General features: G+C 37.3%; 1 protein-coding gene across 2 annotated transcripts in view; it reads right to left on the bottom strand.

The window, feature by feature from the left end:
- Positions 1–15,047, bottom strand: part of NCKAP1 (NCK associated protein 1) — a 98,818-nt gene extending 83,771 nt beyond the window's left edge. Inside the window, exon 1 of one of the 2 annotated variants that reach the window (XM_069491864.1) lies at positions 14,833–15,047. In XM_069491864.1, the coding sequence (XP_069347965.1) occupies positions 14,833–14,940 (108 nt within the window). In that variant the 5' untranslated portion in view covers positions 14,941–15,047. The remainder of the gene's footprint in view (positions 1–14,832) is intronic. The other variant, XM_069491772.1, reaches the window with a different exon arrangement.
- Positions 15,048–16,797: the final 1,750 nt, after the last annotated feature.

Here is a 16,797-nt window from a genome sequence, read left to right as displayed (position 1 = left end):
AAATTTTACATACCTTAAAAAGAAACGGTAGCCGAGAATAAAAATAAATAATTATTGAATGACTTTTTAACTTCAGCTCAAATTCAAACTACTTTGCAAATATCACCTAACTTCCTACCATGCCAAAGTATAAAAATCAATGTAAACATTCCTATATTTTCCAAATGGAAACAGGAATGCAGTAAGAAATCTCTTCATTCTCAAACATAATTAGATAAAAACAAAATTAATTTATGAAATTTAGGGCACAATCTTTAACCACATTGACACAAGGCTACTACGTAAATTCTATTTCAATATCATAAATATTAAAATATACCTAACTTTTCCTTGGAGCAGACTATCATTTCTTTAAAATATTACTTCTTGTAAATTAATCTTCCAATTTATCTTCTTCCCCCGAATATATATATATAAGAACCACATAACTAAGAATTTGCCCAAACAGAAACAGCTAGAGTAGCACTTCCTTACATCAATGGCATAATGAAAATCAAATTCCATAAACATGCCTGCGGTAGTACAGAATCCTACAGTGATTCCAAATTATGTTCAGTCTTTTCATGATATGTATTGTCTTTCATATGCTAATTCTTTAAAAATTCCACTATCCATTCTGACAGTATTAGTGACTATCAATAATAAAAATGAGACTACCATACCCATTTGCCATGATCACAAATTTTACTGTGTAAGAATTTAATCAACTAAAGAAATGTATGTGTGCGTCACATACACACACACACACACACACACACACGCAGCTTTTCCTTGTTAAATTGAAAACAAAATTTTCACTTCAAGGGAAAAAAAAAAGGACTATACAATCTGCTTTCCTTGGAATTGATTTATCTTTTTCCACACTATTCAGTGAGTCTTATCTAAACAACCAATGGGAGGCAGTATGCCATAAAGGTAAAAAACACAGATTCTGACATAAAACTGGCTGGGTTTCAATCTTACTAGCATGTGACCTTGAATATATTACACAACATCTCCTAGTCTAAATTTCTTTATCTATGAAATGGGGAAATTAGTACTTACCTCAGAGGGTCATTATGAGGAATAGGAGATAGATAATCTATATAAAGCACTTAGCAAAATGACAAGCACATAAGTGCTCTGAAAATATTAGCTGTTGTTAATCATGGCTCTAATAATGATATTAATAATTACCAACTAAAAGTGTAAGATGAATAGTAATCACAGTAGTAATAGCCTTTATCATAGTATATAGAACTAGCAATTTAGTGTCAACTTCCTTGTTATGACAATTCCCTCTCTCAATCACATATTTTTCTTTATTCACTCTAAGTCTAAAAGTCTTATAATTGTACTCATAGAAAAAGTTTAGCCTAATAGTTAAGAACATGAGTTTTAAGATAGGCTGTCCATGTTAAAATCTTCGCTCCATTACTTAACAGCTGTGTATCCATGAGCAAGTGATTCTACCTCTCTATGCCTCAGTTTCTTCATGTGTTAAACAGGAGTTAATAATCACAAGCTATCCTAAAAAGTTTTTGTGCTCACTACATGAGAGTGTGTGTGTAGAATTTACAAGATTTGGCAAACCGTGAGCACTCAAAAAATGCCAATAAAAAATACAAGGTTCATAGATACAGGAATACTGGGCCCCGTTCTATTTTTTTCTGAGATTAACTTACTTGATTTACTTGCTTCGCAGTAACAAGAAAAGCACTTGTATGGGAAATAGGCAAAAAAGAAAAAGTACAAGAAAAAAATTAACTATGACATGACTAAAAATTATCAGTCAGGTAAAATACATCCTGGCAAAGAATCATAACTAATAATCCAGTTAAGAAGGTTTTCTTACTATACTAAAACAGGATAGCAAAATCCCAACTAATTAGAAGTCTCAAAGATTAATCTTCTTCCCCACCCTAACTCAAAAAATTTCGTTTTGAGGACAAAGAAATCATGAGAAAACAACCTGCATTTTCAGAACGCAGCCTGCTGCTGGTATGCTTGAAACTGTATCTCTTCCTATTACAATATTACCCAAAATTAATCCTTCACTCTTAAAATTTTCACTCTTTGAAGTACCAAATTTTAAAAACTATATACACTACTATACTTAGATATCAAAATATTTTAGATTAATACATTTCAGAAAGGCTTGCCACAAAGACTAAATCAAAAGATTTAACAAATTGCCAATTCAATCAGACTTTTGAGCACTTCTATCCCCTTTCCACCCCACAAAAAAAAAAAAGGAAAAAAAGAGATGCGTACAATGCAAATTTACATCTAAATCCCCAAATTTTATGGCCCTACCAAAAATATCTTCTTCACAGAATTGACTAAAAGGGCTATCTCACTAGACAGAAAGGAGACTGTATGTGAACAATACAATTTAAAAAATAAAAACCACCCCCAATACTTTATATTTTACTTTATCTTCACTCAGCATGTTTTCATAATGGGTAAAACACTATAATTTCAAATTCTAGAAGATCTAAAGAAATTTAAATATTTATACACTTAAATTTCTAGTTCTTAGAACTTTATTCTCCATGAATATTGTAATTATAATCTTTAAATTCAAAAAGGTTAGGACTATCTAATGTGGCAGATAAAATTATCACAGTGTTAAAAGAAATACTTAAAACATAATAATTAAAAACCCTGTCTCTTGAGTCAAGTGGATCATAGCCTATATAACCTTAAGCAACTTGGTTAAGCCTCAGTTACCTAATCCATAAACTGAGGATATTATTACTGCAGAGGATATACTATTAAGATTTTTAAAAGATAAAATACACATAAAGTGTTTATTTTGGTGCCTGGCATTTAAGTACTTAGTAAATAAGTTCTAAATGGTTATCTTCTCTTTTTTAAAATAAAACTTTTCTATATACATAAATATCCATACTGAGTTCCCAATTATCAACTAAGTTTTTCCATAAAACCAATTCTAGGTCATTATTAATTGCTGATTCAGTATCTCCAAGTCCCTTTTTCTCACAAAATACAAATATTAGTTTATTAAGTATGAAATGTCTGATTTCCTTACGTACTAAGTTTGACAGTTGCTATCTCTGACATTTCACTTTGACACTTCTTGTTTTATTTTTATTGTGAAGGTACATCCTCATTCTTTCAAACGCAGTTTGGCTTGTGATTATCTTTCAATTTTTTTTTAAAAGCAATTTTTATGAAACCATGGATAAGTAAAAAATTCGTGTCAATGTGGAACATGAGTTCCATCGTGGAACCAATGCTGCATAGACAGCTCAAAATATCAAAGAAGTGTTTAGGAAAGATGTGGCTAATGAACACACAGTACATCGATGGTTTGAGAAGTTCAGTTCCAGCAATTTTAATCTTGAAAATGAGCCATGTGGCTGACCCGAGGCCATCATGTGGATAAGGATGAGCTAAAAGCTGTAGTGAAAGTGAATCCATCTCAACCTTCACATGAATTAGCAGCAAGGTTTGACATTACTATTCCAACAACATTTGAAACAAATCGGCCAAGTAAAGAAGCTGGATAGATGGGTACCACATGAATTAAACAAGCATCAGAAGAAAAATCGTCTTGAAGCTTGCCTTTCTTTGCTGTAACGACATAAAGGCGAACCATTTCTACATTGTATTGTTATGTGTGATGAAAAATGGATTCTTTTCGACAATCACAAGCATTCGGCACAATGGTTGGATAAAGACGAAGTACCGAAACACAGTCCAAAACCAAACATTCATCAAAAAAAGCTAATGGTGTGTGTTTGGTGGTCCAGTGGTGTTATCAGCCACTACAGCTTCATGAAACCTGGTCAGTCAATTACAGCAGATGTCTACTGTAACCAACTGGATGAAATGATGAGGATGCTCCTCTGGCAAGACACGTTGACCACATGTTGCACAAACAATGCTGCTCAAACTACAGAGGATGGACTTGGAAACTCTCTTGTCATCCACTGTATTCACCAGCCCTTGCACCAACTGACTACGACTTCTTCAGACTTTGAACCACTTCTTGCAAGGAAAAATATTCAATTCTCAATAAGCTGTGGAAAATGCCTTTCACGATTTGATTGCTACTCACTCTCCAGGCTTCTTCGCTGCTGGCATAAACAAGCTACCATTAAGGTGGCAAAACTGTGTTGATAGTTTAGGCACATACTTTGATTAACTGTATTGCTTCTTGTTTGAGATATAATAAACTAAACCTTTGATTCAAAATTGGACATTTCATAATTAATGACCTAAATATAATGTTACTACCAAACCAACAGTCAACAGAGAAGGAGCTTCAGAGAAATTAAGTGACTTGCTCATGGTTTCATAACTACTAACTAACAGGACACAAATATAAATTCATATCTGATTCCAAAACACTAGAAAAGCTTATCTAAAAATATATGCCCTTGCCAGGTATGGTGGCACACACCTATAATCCCAACTACTTGAGGAGCTGAGGCAGGAGGATCCACCCGAGACAACTCTCTCTAAAAAAATAATAATTTTACATATACGCACCCCAAAAATAATGTATAAAAACATGCTTCACTCTTTCAATACCTTAGCCACTTAAAATTTTAACAGAGTAATTACTATCAAGGTAGAAAGCTGAATCAGTTCAATCACAGTAAGTACTGCACAGTAACCAACTATACCACTGGAGCTCCATGATCAGTTGAATCAGTTTTATTTTTTCATTTTCTTGAGACAGGGGTCTTGCTGTGTTGCCTAGGCTGGATTCAAACCCCTGCGCTCAAGCGATGCTCCTGCCTCAGCCTCCCCAGTAGCTTAGACTAGGGGCCTGGCTTCAGTTTTATTTTTTAAGTGCATCTCTAACTCAGCCATAAAACACATTCCATTGCCAAAATATTGAAGAACAAAATTACTTATTTTTTAATATAATAAAGGGAAAAAAATGAACAAAATCTCAGGGGTCAGAGTAAGAATGCTATTTGTGAGGGAACAGAAACCAGTCCCACCTGAATCACATCAAAGAGGAGGAAAATAAAAATGTGATCAATTTATGCTAGAAAGAGGAATTTAACAGTGACTCAGTAACTAGTCAAAGTTAAAAAAAAAAAAAAAAAAGCAATCCACTGCTAAAGAAGCTTAATAGCAAAGTACTGAAATTATTAGAAATGCTTTTAAAGCAGGTTTTGCAAAATTGAAGGCACAAAGGGAATGATGTTCATCCCTGAGTTTTCTTTTTTTTTTTTTTTTTTTTGAGGCAGGGTCTCACTCTGTTGCCCAGGCTAGAATGCAGTGGCATCATCATAGGTCACTGCAACCTCAAACTCCTGGGCTCAAGCAATCCTTCTGCCTCAACTACCCACCCATAGGTGCATGCCACCATGGCTAACTTTTCTATTTTATGTAGAAATGGGTCTCACCATGTTGCCCAGGCTGGTCCCAAACTCTTGGCCTCAAGCAATCCTCCCGCCTCAGCCTCTCAAAGTGCTAAGATTACAAGTATGAGCCATCACACCTGGCCTCCCCTGAGCTTTCAACAAATTGAAATTAATACTTAGAGGAAGTATTAAGTACCTGAGATTACCTGGTAATAAACATTATCTGAGATTATGGACCATAAAAGCAATTTATACCTATAATTCTTTTATGTTCCTATTTTTAAAATAATGAAAATTGTTAGTAAAAACTGGAAAATCTATCAAGACCAAAACAAGCCTTAAATTCTAGTAACAGGAGTTAATTTTCCAATTATTTTTTTCTCCTGTGTATCACTTGTATTTTGGCCAATCAGCTTTAAATCAGCACTTCCCCTTGAGCTTGGGTAGGTTAAAAAAAAAAGCAATCCACTGCTAACAGTTTGGAGTAAGAGGCTTGACAGCGAAGTACACTGAAATTATTAGAAATACTTTCAAATTAATATTATTTTATTAATTGGAGCTAATAATAGATCTAAAGATATGGAAATTATGGTTATTCTCTAGTTTTTGAAAATTCATGAACTCAGAAAAACTTCAACCCATTATATACTTCAAAATTCTTTATTATATCTGCGTAATGGACACGCTTGAAGCTCTGACTGGGGGGGGGGAAGGGAGCATGGGCAATATACATAACCTAAACTTTTGTACCCCCATAATAAGCTGAAATAAAAAAATAAAACAAAATTCTTTATTATAAATTTTAGTGATTCAAATGAGGATTCAATTCACAAGAAGATGTATATGTCACTGTTACCCTGAAAAATTTTTCAGCTTCCAATACACAGGATCATCTCAGTTTACGAAAGAGAGGTGTTATATTAAAGAATCATATATTGTCACACTTTTGCTGTTAAGAGGAAATTGTTCTTTAAAGGACTACTATAGAACATACTTCTAAAATATTAGCAGAGAGAGTATATCAAACTATAATATAAGGCAGTAAAACAGAATAGTTTCTGAAAGATTGTCTTAAGCTTGATTAAGCAGAGGAAAAAAGAAACATTTATTAATTGTCCTCTATGTTCCAAGCCCCAGAAATAAAACTAAGCACCCAACATTCACTTTTTACCCTTGTACCAGGCACTATACTAATACTTCATATGTATTAACTCACTTAATTCTCTTATTAACCTATGAAGCTAATAAAGAAGTATTCTACAAATGCAGGAGGACTGGAATACCTATTTAAGTTTACAAGAGTTAGAATCAACAGGACTAGCATGACTTAGAAAACCAAAAAATATAGCTTGGAGCATAACAGAAGCTGAAAGCAAGTTAAGTACCATGGAGTTGGTTTTGCTAATAGAGAGCCAAAGTGCAGACTTCCAGAAATTTAGTTATAAGCCAGACAATAAAATTAAATCACTACAATGAATAATTATTAGATTAAGAAATTAGAAGTATTGAGAATTTATATTTTACTTATTTCAGTAGTTCTTAGCAACAGAACTACTTAGAGTTTTTCTGATTCAGTAGATTCAGGTATGAAATTTTCACACATTTTCCAGATGTATGAAATTTTTAAAAACCTTCTGAGATGATTCTATTTTTGTGTATCCCAGGCTAGGAACCGCTTATCTCCTCACCGTATTTAAACTAGAGCCCAGAAAGGTTAAATATTAATAACTTGTCCAAAGAGGGAAAAAAAACTAGTATCAGAGTTTTATCCAGGTCTCTCAACTCACAGAATATCCTATAAATATGGAAATAGTTTAGAAAATAAGTACAGAAGGCCGGGCGCGGTGGCTCACGCCTGTAATCCTAGCACTCTGGGAGGCCGAGGCGGGTGGATTGCTCAAGGTCAGGAGTTCGAGACCAGCCTGAGCGAGACCCCGTCTCTACTAAAAATAGAAAGACATTATATGGACACCTAAAAATCTATACAGAAAAAATTAGCCGGGCATAGTGGCGCATGCCTGTAGTCCCAGCTACTCGGGAGGCTGAGGCAGTAGGATCGCTTGAGCCCAGGAGTTTGAGGTTGCTGTGAGCTAAGCTGACGCCACGGCACTCACTCTAGCCTGGGCAACAAAGTGAGACTCTGTCTCAACAAAAAAAAAAAAAAAAAGAAAATAAGTACAGAAAAGTTTAGAGGTTGTAGGCCTATAAGAAGAACATTATACTAGAGTATTTTACACTCATATATAGTCATGCATCACTTAACGTTGGAGTTCTGAGAAATGTGCCATTAGGTGATTTAATTGTTGTGGGAACATCATATAATGTACTCACACAGACCTAGATGGCATAGTCTACTACACATCTAGCCTACACGGTATAGCCTGTTGTTTCTAGGCTACAAACCTGTACTGCATGTTACTGTACTGAAAATTGTAAGCAATTATAACACATTAAGTATTTATGTATCGAAACAGAAAAAGTATAGTAAAAATATGTATATGAGGTAAATTGTTTATCAAGTTATGAGGTGCATGACTGTATTTTGTATCTTTACACAGATACTCCTCAACTTACAAAGGTTTTACATCCTGATGAACTCATCTTAAGTTGAAAACATAACACGCTGAAATGCATTTAATACATCTAACCTATTGAACATTATAGCTTAGCCTAGCCTACCTTAAAACACTTACATTACCCTACAGTTGTGCAAAATTACCTGGCAACACAGTACACTACAGAGTATTGGTTATTTAACCCCCACCATCACAAAAGAGTATCATATTGCTTTCTACTGAATGCAATAGCTTTTGTACCAACATGAAGTTGAAAAATCCTTAAGTCGAACCACTGTAAGTTGAGGACTGCATGTATATTCTACTGAACAAAAGTTCTGGAATCTGAACTGGCTAGTCCTTGTCAATGCCTGGCGGAGGCTCCTATTCATACTTCAAAACCAAGCACAAATGTCACTATTCCTCCGTCCCATCCCTCCCAGACTGGAATCTTTTCTTGGCAATGGGCACTTTATCTTAATTTACCTCCATTTCACCAAAGCCAGGGAAGACACTTAATAAATGAGAGTAAATGAATAAATGAAAAGGAAAACTAGGTGGGGCACCGTGGCTCACACCTGTAAACCCAGCACTTTGGCAGGCTGAGGCAGGAGGATTACTCAAGCCCAGGAATTAGAAGTTGCAGTGAGCTATGATCATGCTACTACACTCCAGCCTGGGCGACAGAGCAAAACCCTGTCTCTATAAAAAAAAAAAAAAAAAGAAAAAAGAAAAACCTGAATATTAGAGAAAGAATAGCTCATGGCTTATAAAACAGTTTTAAAGATGCAGTTTTATTATTGTCAAGTATTTACAGTAATCAACTATGCAATTAGGAAATATTTTCCAGCTCGGGTTTTTTCACTTAAAACAAGAAATTCCTTTGAAATTGGCACATATATAACCCTAATTGCAATCTAACAATCCAAAAGGTTATGAAGTTTTTTACCTTATTTAAGTAAAACATTCCAGTACGATATTATTTGAAGAAATGATTAATTGGGAGATGTTCTCATTATTGTCAGATAAACAATTTATCAAAGTTTAACAACAATATTGCAAATTCCTAATGGGATCAAAATTAAGAGGATTTTACCAATTTACTAATAAATGCAATATTAAAAATAGTAGACAGAAAAACACATCTTAGGAACAGAATGGAGTAGTACTAATTTTATAAAGTCTAAGCAGAGAAAGAAACAAACTTACTGGTCATGCTTTCTTAACTGCATTTCTTATCATTCATTTTATAGCGTTTCTCAATGTAAAAATGTAAACATTTGACTTCAAAAATAAAAATATAAAATGAAAAAAGGATATCTGAAATTTCAAAATTAAAAACAAAATATCTTCAAGTGATGAGCTGATTGCATGTTCTTTTAAAATTAAGGAAGATAAATGCTATTTCATTATTTCTTCTAGTTCACACCTACCTTTCTGTTTTATACATGGTTGACCCCTGAAAAACACAGGGTTGAACTGTGTGGGTCCAGTTACACACGGATTTCCTTCCACCTCTGCCACCCCTGAGACTGCACAACAGACTCCTCTTCCTTCTCAGCCCACTCAACATGAAAAGGACAGGATGAAGACCTTTATGATGATCCACTTTCACTTAATGAATAGTAAATATATTTTCTCTTCCTCATGATTTTCTTGGTAACATTTTCTTTTCTCTAGCTTTTTTTATTGTAAAAATACAGCACACAACACACATACAAAAATATGTGTATCAATTGTTTATGTTAACAGTAAGGATTCTGGTCAACAGTAGGCTATTAGTATTTGAGTTTTAGGGAAGTCAAAAGTTAAAAGTGTTTTCAACTGTGTTGGGGGTTGGCGCCCTTAACCTCCCACATTGTCCAAGGATCAACTACCTTCCCTCAGTTTAAGCAAAATTTCCTGTTTATTTTCTTTAGTATTACTTATGTGGTTAGTATTTTCAGCATGTACATTTTAAAATGTGTCAGGGACTAAATTTTAAAAATAATCATAAAGGAAACATACACTTAACATGAAAAGTAAACACAAAATATATTTCCCAAAAAAAAGTTTGAATTGAATTTTTCAATTCCTAATTCTAAATTATTTCTCATTTTCATACATTACAAAGACAAACAGAAGTTTCCATTAATAATCACTCTGGTATAACATGATCAGAATGGTCTTTTCATACAAATTTTGTAAGTACTCTACAGCAAAAGGTAAAATTATTTCTGTAATATAATTGCATATTTCTTTAAAGTTATTGTGTGGTTGCAACTGAATTACATCTTCCACAAGCAGGTTTCAGAAGAAATCTCTATCACAAAAATTTCACTAAAGACTGTAAATCTAATGACAAAAATAATTAAGCTGAGAGACCAGACTTTGGGGTCGAGAAAGGAAGGGGCCAATATAAATTTTTACTTTGAAAAAAAAGTAAATTGGACAAATTACTTAACCTCTCCAAAATTCATTTATCTATAAAATAGGTTATCTACATCATAGGTCTAAGGATATATAAAAGAAAAAAATACAAAACACTTAGCATATACTAAAGTCTCAAATGACAGCTACCATTACTGTTATTATGTATAATTATTATTAGACAATTGGCCTAGAAGGTTTGAAAGGATGAAACTGTTGTTTTAGTAACATATAATATGGACATTCACTGAACCTGACCCAAAATTACTGTTGGAATTTTACTTCATGCTAACACTGCTAGCAAATTATCAAGAAGAATATGAGTTAGATTTTTAAACACACTAACCAGAAAGGACAAGAATTTTTAACATTGACATATTTTTTTCATCTTGGTCTCCTCATTTTTAAGATACTGAACATGGCTAGCTAAATATGTCCATTCCTTTAATTTTCTTAAAATGTAAGTATACAAAGCAACAGATTGGGAAAAGAACTGTATTCCTTTAATCAAAAATTTTTTAAAAAGTAAAAGTATATTTAAACCCCAAAAATACTCCATTGAAAAAAATCTGCAATAGTGGAGTGGGTTTTTACTCCTTTTCTGTCCTTTACAGTTGAGGCAATAATTTAACAAGAGGGGAAATATGCAAGTATTGAGATCTTTTTGATACAGAGATTAATCTCACGTTGGTAATGGTATGGAAAAGAAAGGAGAAAGAAAAAACGAGTAAATGACCCCCCCCAAAATTTTTTTAACTCAGCAAAATGTTTTCTTTGGGATTTGAGAGGTTTGTTGAACAGCAGGAAAATTTCAGAAAAGTAAATGTTGCCCTCAAAAGGTGCTCAGACTCCTAAATAAATATTAGCTTATGGTCATAGAAGTTTTAAACTATTTTCACATATTACCATCCTTTTATCTTCACCAACAATCCTGTGAAGGAGACAGAGCACACGTTACCCTCCCTACTTTACAGAAAACTAAGCTAAACCGAACTCATTTACTGTTTAAAATGGACCATAACTTCTACCCTACCTTCATGACAAACAAAATATAATCGGAGCTGGAATAGACTTTAATGTTCCCTTTACAGTTAATTTTCCTCATTTTACAGAAGAAGAAAAGTGAAACTCAAGGAAGTCAAATCACCTACGCAATGTTACAGGACTCTCAGTGACAGAATGAAGATTGGAATGCAAGTCATCTTAACTTCTGGGCCAGTGCTCTTATTCTTACCACCACACAACCTGCCACGCGATAACAACAGATATACCAGCCTGGGCAACATACAGAGACCCCGTCTCTAAAAAAAAATTGAAAAATTACTTGGGCATAGTGGCAAGTGTCTGCAGCCCAGCTACGACTGAGGCAGGAAGATCACTTGAGGTCAGGAGTTTGAGGTTGCAGTGAGCTATCTATGACACCACTGCACTCTAGCCTGGGCATAGAGATATTGACTGAAACAAAAAACAAACATAAAAGTAACCTAAAAATTTTTAAAATGTCTATATAAGTCAGTGGCATTATTAGGTCTAGAAAAGGGTAGATATATATTTTTAATAAAAAGTAAAACTTTAAGGAATTAAAGAACAAAAAATTTAAATGTAAAACTTCCTATCACCTTCATGTCTTTTCCCTAAAATCCTTTTATGTGTTCTTACATCCTTGATTAAACTACAAGTTCCCTAAAATTCCCACAACCTGTAGATAGTAAGATCTCAAAAACTTTTTGACTAATGAAATGTTACAGCCCCCTAGTAAGTATGAAAGCATATTACTGACTATAACTTATTTTACTTAGATCATTAAAGTATTTTGCATTGCATCTGCTCACTAAAATATCATTTCTATTGTATACTTCCCATTGAAATAGAGCAGAGTAATAAGACCTGGTAGACAACCTAATATGCACATGCATTAATAAAAATGTGATAACTGATTGGCAGAGATATATATGAGGTGGAAGGTTTTTCTGAGGACTAGAGATTGAGATTGAAAAGATTATGTGGTTTACAATGCAGTAAGAATGCAGACAGCATGAACCTTATAAACACATGGTGAACAGATCTTACTCACTTCTTTGGCAAGACATTTGAACAAATGTTTCAATCCCTACCCAGCTGGGAAGATATACCAGTCTTACAAAACAATTCTATAGGCTGAAAGATCCAAAATCTAATTCATTTATATGTAAAATTACACACAGGGAGCAAACCCAAAGCTATTACTAAAACCAGAGCAACACACACACACACACACACACCACACACACACACACACACACACACACAGAAAAAGAGAACAAAATTCATTCATTTCAACACTGCCTAACCAAAGGCCTCATGTACCAGGTAAGGCCTAAATACTAGTAGTTGAAAAAATAAATTACACAGTCCCTGATCTCACAATCAGGCAAGGTAGGCAATATATTTCTCAAGAAACTATAAACATATGCAAGTCCTGAAATATAACATTTCAATACTCAAAATTTTTGACATGGATTATAAAATGATTACATTCAATTCATTTTAAATTTCACTAGCTCAGTAATACAAGAGGCTGAAGTTTCCCAAAACAGGAAGTGAAAAAATAGTGCTTTTGCGAAAAGGCAATGAACTGGACTTAAAAGAGTTCAATGCTTAGAATTTCATTTAATCTTATTTACGAAAGTGAACCATTAAAAAGTTTGATTGCATTTATACTATAAAAATGTTTAATGAATGCTTAAAAAAATGGTATTTTGCCCAAATACCCAAATCACTTTTGATGTTACTCTCACTTCCTCTTCTGGAAACCATCATAACCATTTCCTTTAACCACAATACCACAGGTCTAGTAACTTTTTAGTAATGTCTGACTTGCTTGTTTTTTGGACAAAGTTCACATAAGAACCAATTTCCAAGTTTTTTAAGGAGCATAATCTCACCAAAAAGTTCAGGTCAATACAACCTGTAAGTACTACCATTTAAAATTAAATTATTCCTAACCTACATAAATTTATAACTAAGGCTCCTTTGGTTGGTTATAAATGCAGAGCGTTTCTTTGTAATGACACTTAAGCTCCTGCCACATAAAATGTAACAAACTGGATAGGCATGTTGCACTTACTCTCCCCAATTACAGTGGGTTTAAAGTCAATAAATCCTTGCAATCAGTGCCAGAGAACATAGCTGTCCTTATCCAAAATTTATCATTATAAAGCCAGGACAGTCATCTGCTTAGAATTACAGTGTCTACATCAAACTGTAGGAAAAAATCAATTTTATCCTTGAACCCCTTGATATGAATTTCAAAAAAATAATCTTTCTTCAGCAGCCCTAACTCAAAACCCACAATCTACTGCTCTGATTAAACTAAAAGGTAATATCCATGATATATCAGAAAGCTAACAAAAAAAATTACAAACATATGACATCAAACCTCATTTGATTAGACAAAAAAATCTTTTTAATATTCTTTATCAAATTCTTTAAAACTTGCCAACCTTATCTTAAAACGAAAGGGATTTCATTTTCTCCCAAGATAAATAAATGTAGTATTTGTTCTATCTTTACATCAACCGTTCTCAACTTCCAGTGTAGTCTTCCACTCCTTAATCTGAAGACATGTAAAGCTTTACAATGGGCCTGTAAACTAGAGCTACTCAAAATATCAGACTATGCTATAAATCAGCAGCAACAGCAGCATATTTAGTCTTTATTTTGTACTGACACCGAACTTTAAGAAATGGTGTTTTGGTACTATCACATAGGGTTGGAAAAACAAGAAATGGCGTTTTGGTACTATCACACAGGGTTGGAAAAACTAAGATGAGGAGGAGTAAAGAGGGAAGAGAGAGAAGGTTGTTATTCCTGTTCTAGTGACTCACAGCCTAAAAGTATTTCAGAAAATTGGTTCCACCCTCACTTCCCCCTCCTTCCCACCTTCAAAATGAAATAACCCCAAATCGTCAACACGCTCTCAAATGGCCACTTAGCAATCTAAAATAAAGTGGCAAAGTGATTTGGGGTTCATTCGCCTAGCCCTTCCTTTCCCACATTACCACACTTACACACCAAAAATTGAGATGTTGGGGTGTAAGCCCTGTTCACTGCTGCCATCTCCACCAGAGCCCTATTCAATCTCAGTTATGGAACACCCAAGTTTTCCTATCCCCCCTAGAATTTCGCCCACCCACCACCCTCCCTCGCCTACGGACCCCCGTGTCCCGAGGTCAGGGGGGCCGAGGAGTGGGCAGCAGTAGCGGCGGCGGCAGCGGTGCCCCTCACCCGTGCGGGGCCCAGCGCCCGATCCCGCCGCTGGGAGCCGGGAAATGGCTTCTCCGCCTTGGGCCGGCCGGCCGGCCAACCACCCAGGGAGGCGCCCGGGACTCCGCATTAGGCCGCGGCGCATCCTGGCGACCCCGGACCGGGCCTGAAGCGGCGACGCCGAGATTTCTGCCATCGGCGCCGCCCGCCGCCCCCACCCTCCGGGCCTCCCGTACCCTCCATCCCTCCTGGGCCCGCCCGCCCCCGCCGCGGCCTCGCCGGCCCGTGCGCACCTTCTTGATGTTGTAGAGGCGGGTGAGCATGCCGACGCCCCGGTCGTTCAGGATGGTGAGCTTCTCCGCCAGCTTCTGCTGACTGGGCTGCAGCACGGAGCGCGACATGGTGGTGGTGGTGGTGGTGCCGCCGCCGGCCGCCTCGCGCCCCGTCACCGGCCCGCGGCCTCCGCAGCAACCTCTCTCGGGCCTCTTCCCCTCCCGCCCGCGACCTCCGCCTCAGGGGAGCGCGCCCATGGCCCTCGCGCCCCAATCCCGCGCCGGTGACAGAGCGAGCCGCGCAGGACGCCTAAGGGCCCCTTCCCCCGCAGCAGCCCGCGTCCCGGCAGCTTTCTGCCTTCTGCCCGCCGCCCTTCCGCCCCGACTCCCGGCGCTCTCCGCCCAGCCCCCAACGAGCCGCCTTCCCCGGCTCCTCCACTAGGTGTGGCGGCGGCGGCGGCGGCGTCTCCGGCTGCTGAGAACGAGGCCGCTTCCCGCAGCCCCGGACTAGCGCTCGGTCACCTGATCGGCCACGCCGGCGCCCCCGCAAGGCCGGACGGGGAACTGCGGCTTGCGGGCCCTCGCCCGCCCCGCCCGGCCTCTGTGCCGCCGCAGCAGCTCCGGAGCCTGCCCTGGCCCGCACCGCCCACTGCGCCTGATGGGGATGGGAGTCCTAAGCGAGGACCGAGTAGGGTCGCGTTCTCTGCTGGTCTCCCCTCTCCCCACACCTCTCCTCCAAGTTCCCAAAAGTTGCCTTTCCCACCACTCCCCTAAAGAAACCAGCCGAAACACTTGGGGGAGGAGGGGCTGTTTTTCAGGAGAGTTTCGCCTAAGAGTGGGCTGGTGGCTCCGAGCGCTTTTTCCTCCCACTGCCTGACAGACGCTCCCGGCAGAACGCAGCAGATGTTGTGCTCCGCAAGGCGGGCATCGCCTCTCCCAACCTCCCCATCCCAGCCTTACTCTCCCCTCCTCAAGCCAGTTTGTGAGCGAGGAGGTAACTCATGTTCCTGAGATAATCGGAATCCGAAATTTGTCGATTAGGAGCACCCATCCGGAGGAGACGCTAACAGGCCCTGGCGTGTGGGAAGCAAAAACTAAATGAACGCTCCCAGTTTTTTCCAGCCTCCACCCTAAATCCCACTCTTTCTTGGAAACATTCTACTTTTCATATCTCTCTCTTTTTCTTTCTGATCAATTTCTTCTCAACCATACTCTGAGGCTACTCCCTCTGGTCAAATATATTAGACGTGGTTCCAAAAGTGAACTAAAGAAGGACTTACCTAATTGGCTGGGGTGAGAAATTTCAGCTAAGAGGATTCAGGTCGCTTTGATATTTTTGGGGTTACCTTCCTTCGATGTGTTAATGTTTTATATTTATTCATTTTTAAGTCAATGAGAATATGTTCTGCCACCTTCAATAAAAGACATTCTGTAAGTTATTGGATTGATGAAAACAATTTATGAAAAAAATTGTAACAAATAGCTTTTAAAATACTTTTTAAAGCTACTATATCTACTATTCTAACGAAAATATTCATTTTAATATCCTAACAAGAGAGAGGTAGTGGATTGAATAGACTTGATTTAGGGGCATTAAAAGATTCCTGGCCCCACCCAAAAAAAGTCCTAACGTACCTGCCATGGTGCTTGAAATTCTATACATAAAGCTGAACCACCTTGAATGAATGTTTTGTACCTAAAGAGTCTTTAAAAAAAAATGCAAACACCTTAAAGAGATCACCTGTTTTTATTAGTCACTAACTGGTTGCAGGATTTTATTTATTAATATGTGGTTACATTCCAACCTGAGAGTTAACATTTTAAGTTTAGAGGAGACAAGGGTCTGGAGCCTGAGGCCCGAGGTTTTTGTTTTTGTTTTTTGTGTTTTTGAGTCGCCTAGGCTCACTGCAACCTCAAACTCCTGGGCTCCAGGGATCCTCATGCCTCTCAGCCTCCCGGGTGGCTAGGAATAAAGGCCCGCAACAG

This window comes from Eulemur rufifrons, chromosome 1, assembly GCF_041146395.1.
Source record: "Eulemur rufifrons isolate Redbay chromosome 1, OSU_ERuf_1, whole genome shotgun sequence".
Lineage (NCBI taxonomy): Eukaryota > Metazoa > Chordata > Mammalia > Primates > Lemuridae > Eulemur > Eulemur rufifrons.
Note: the sequence above shows the minus strand (reverse complement) of the source record. Positions and strands in the feature narration are given on the sequence as shown.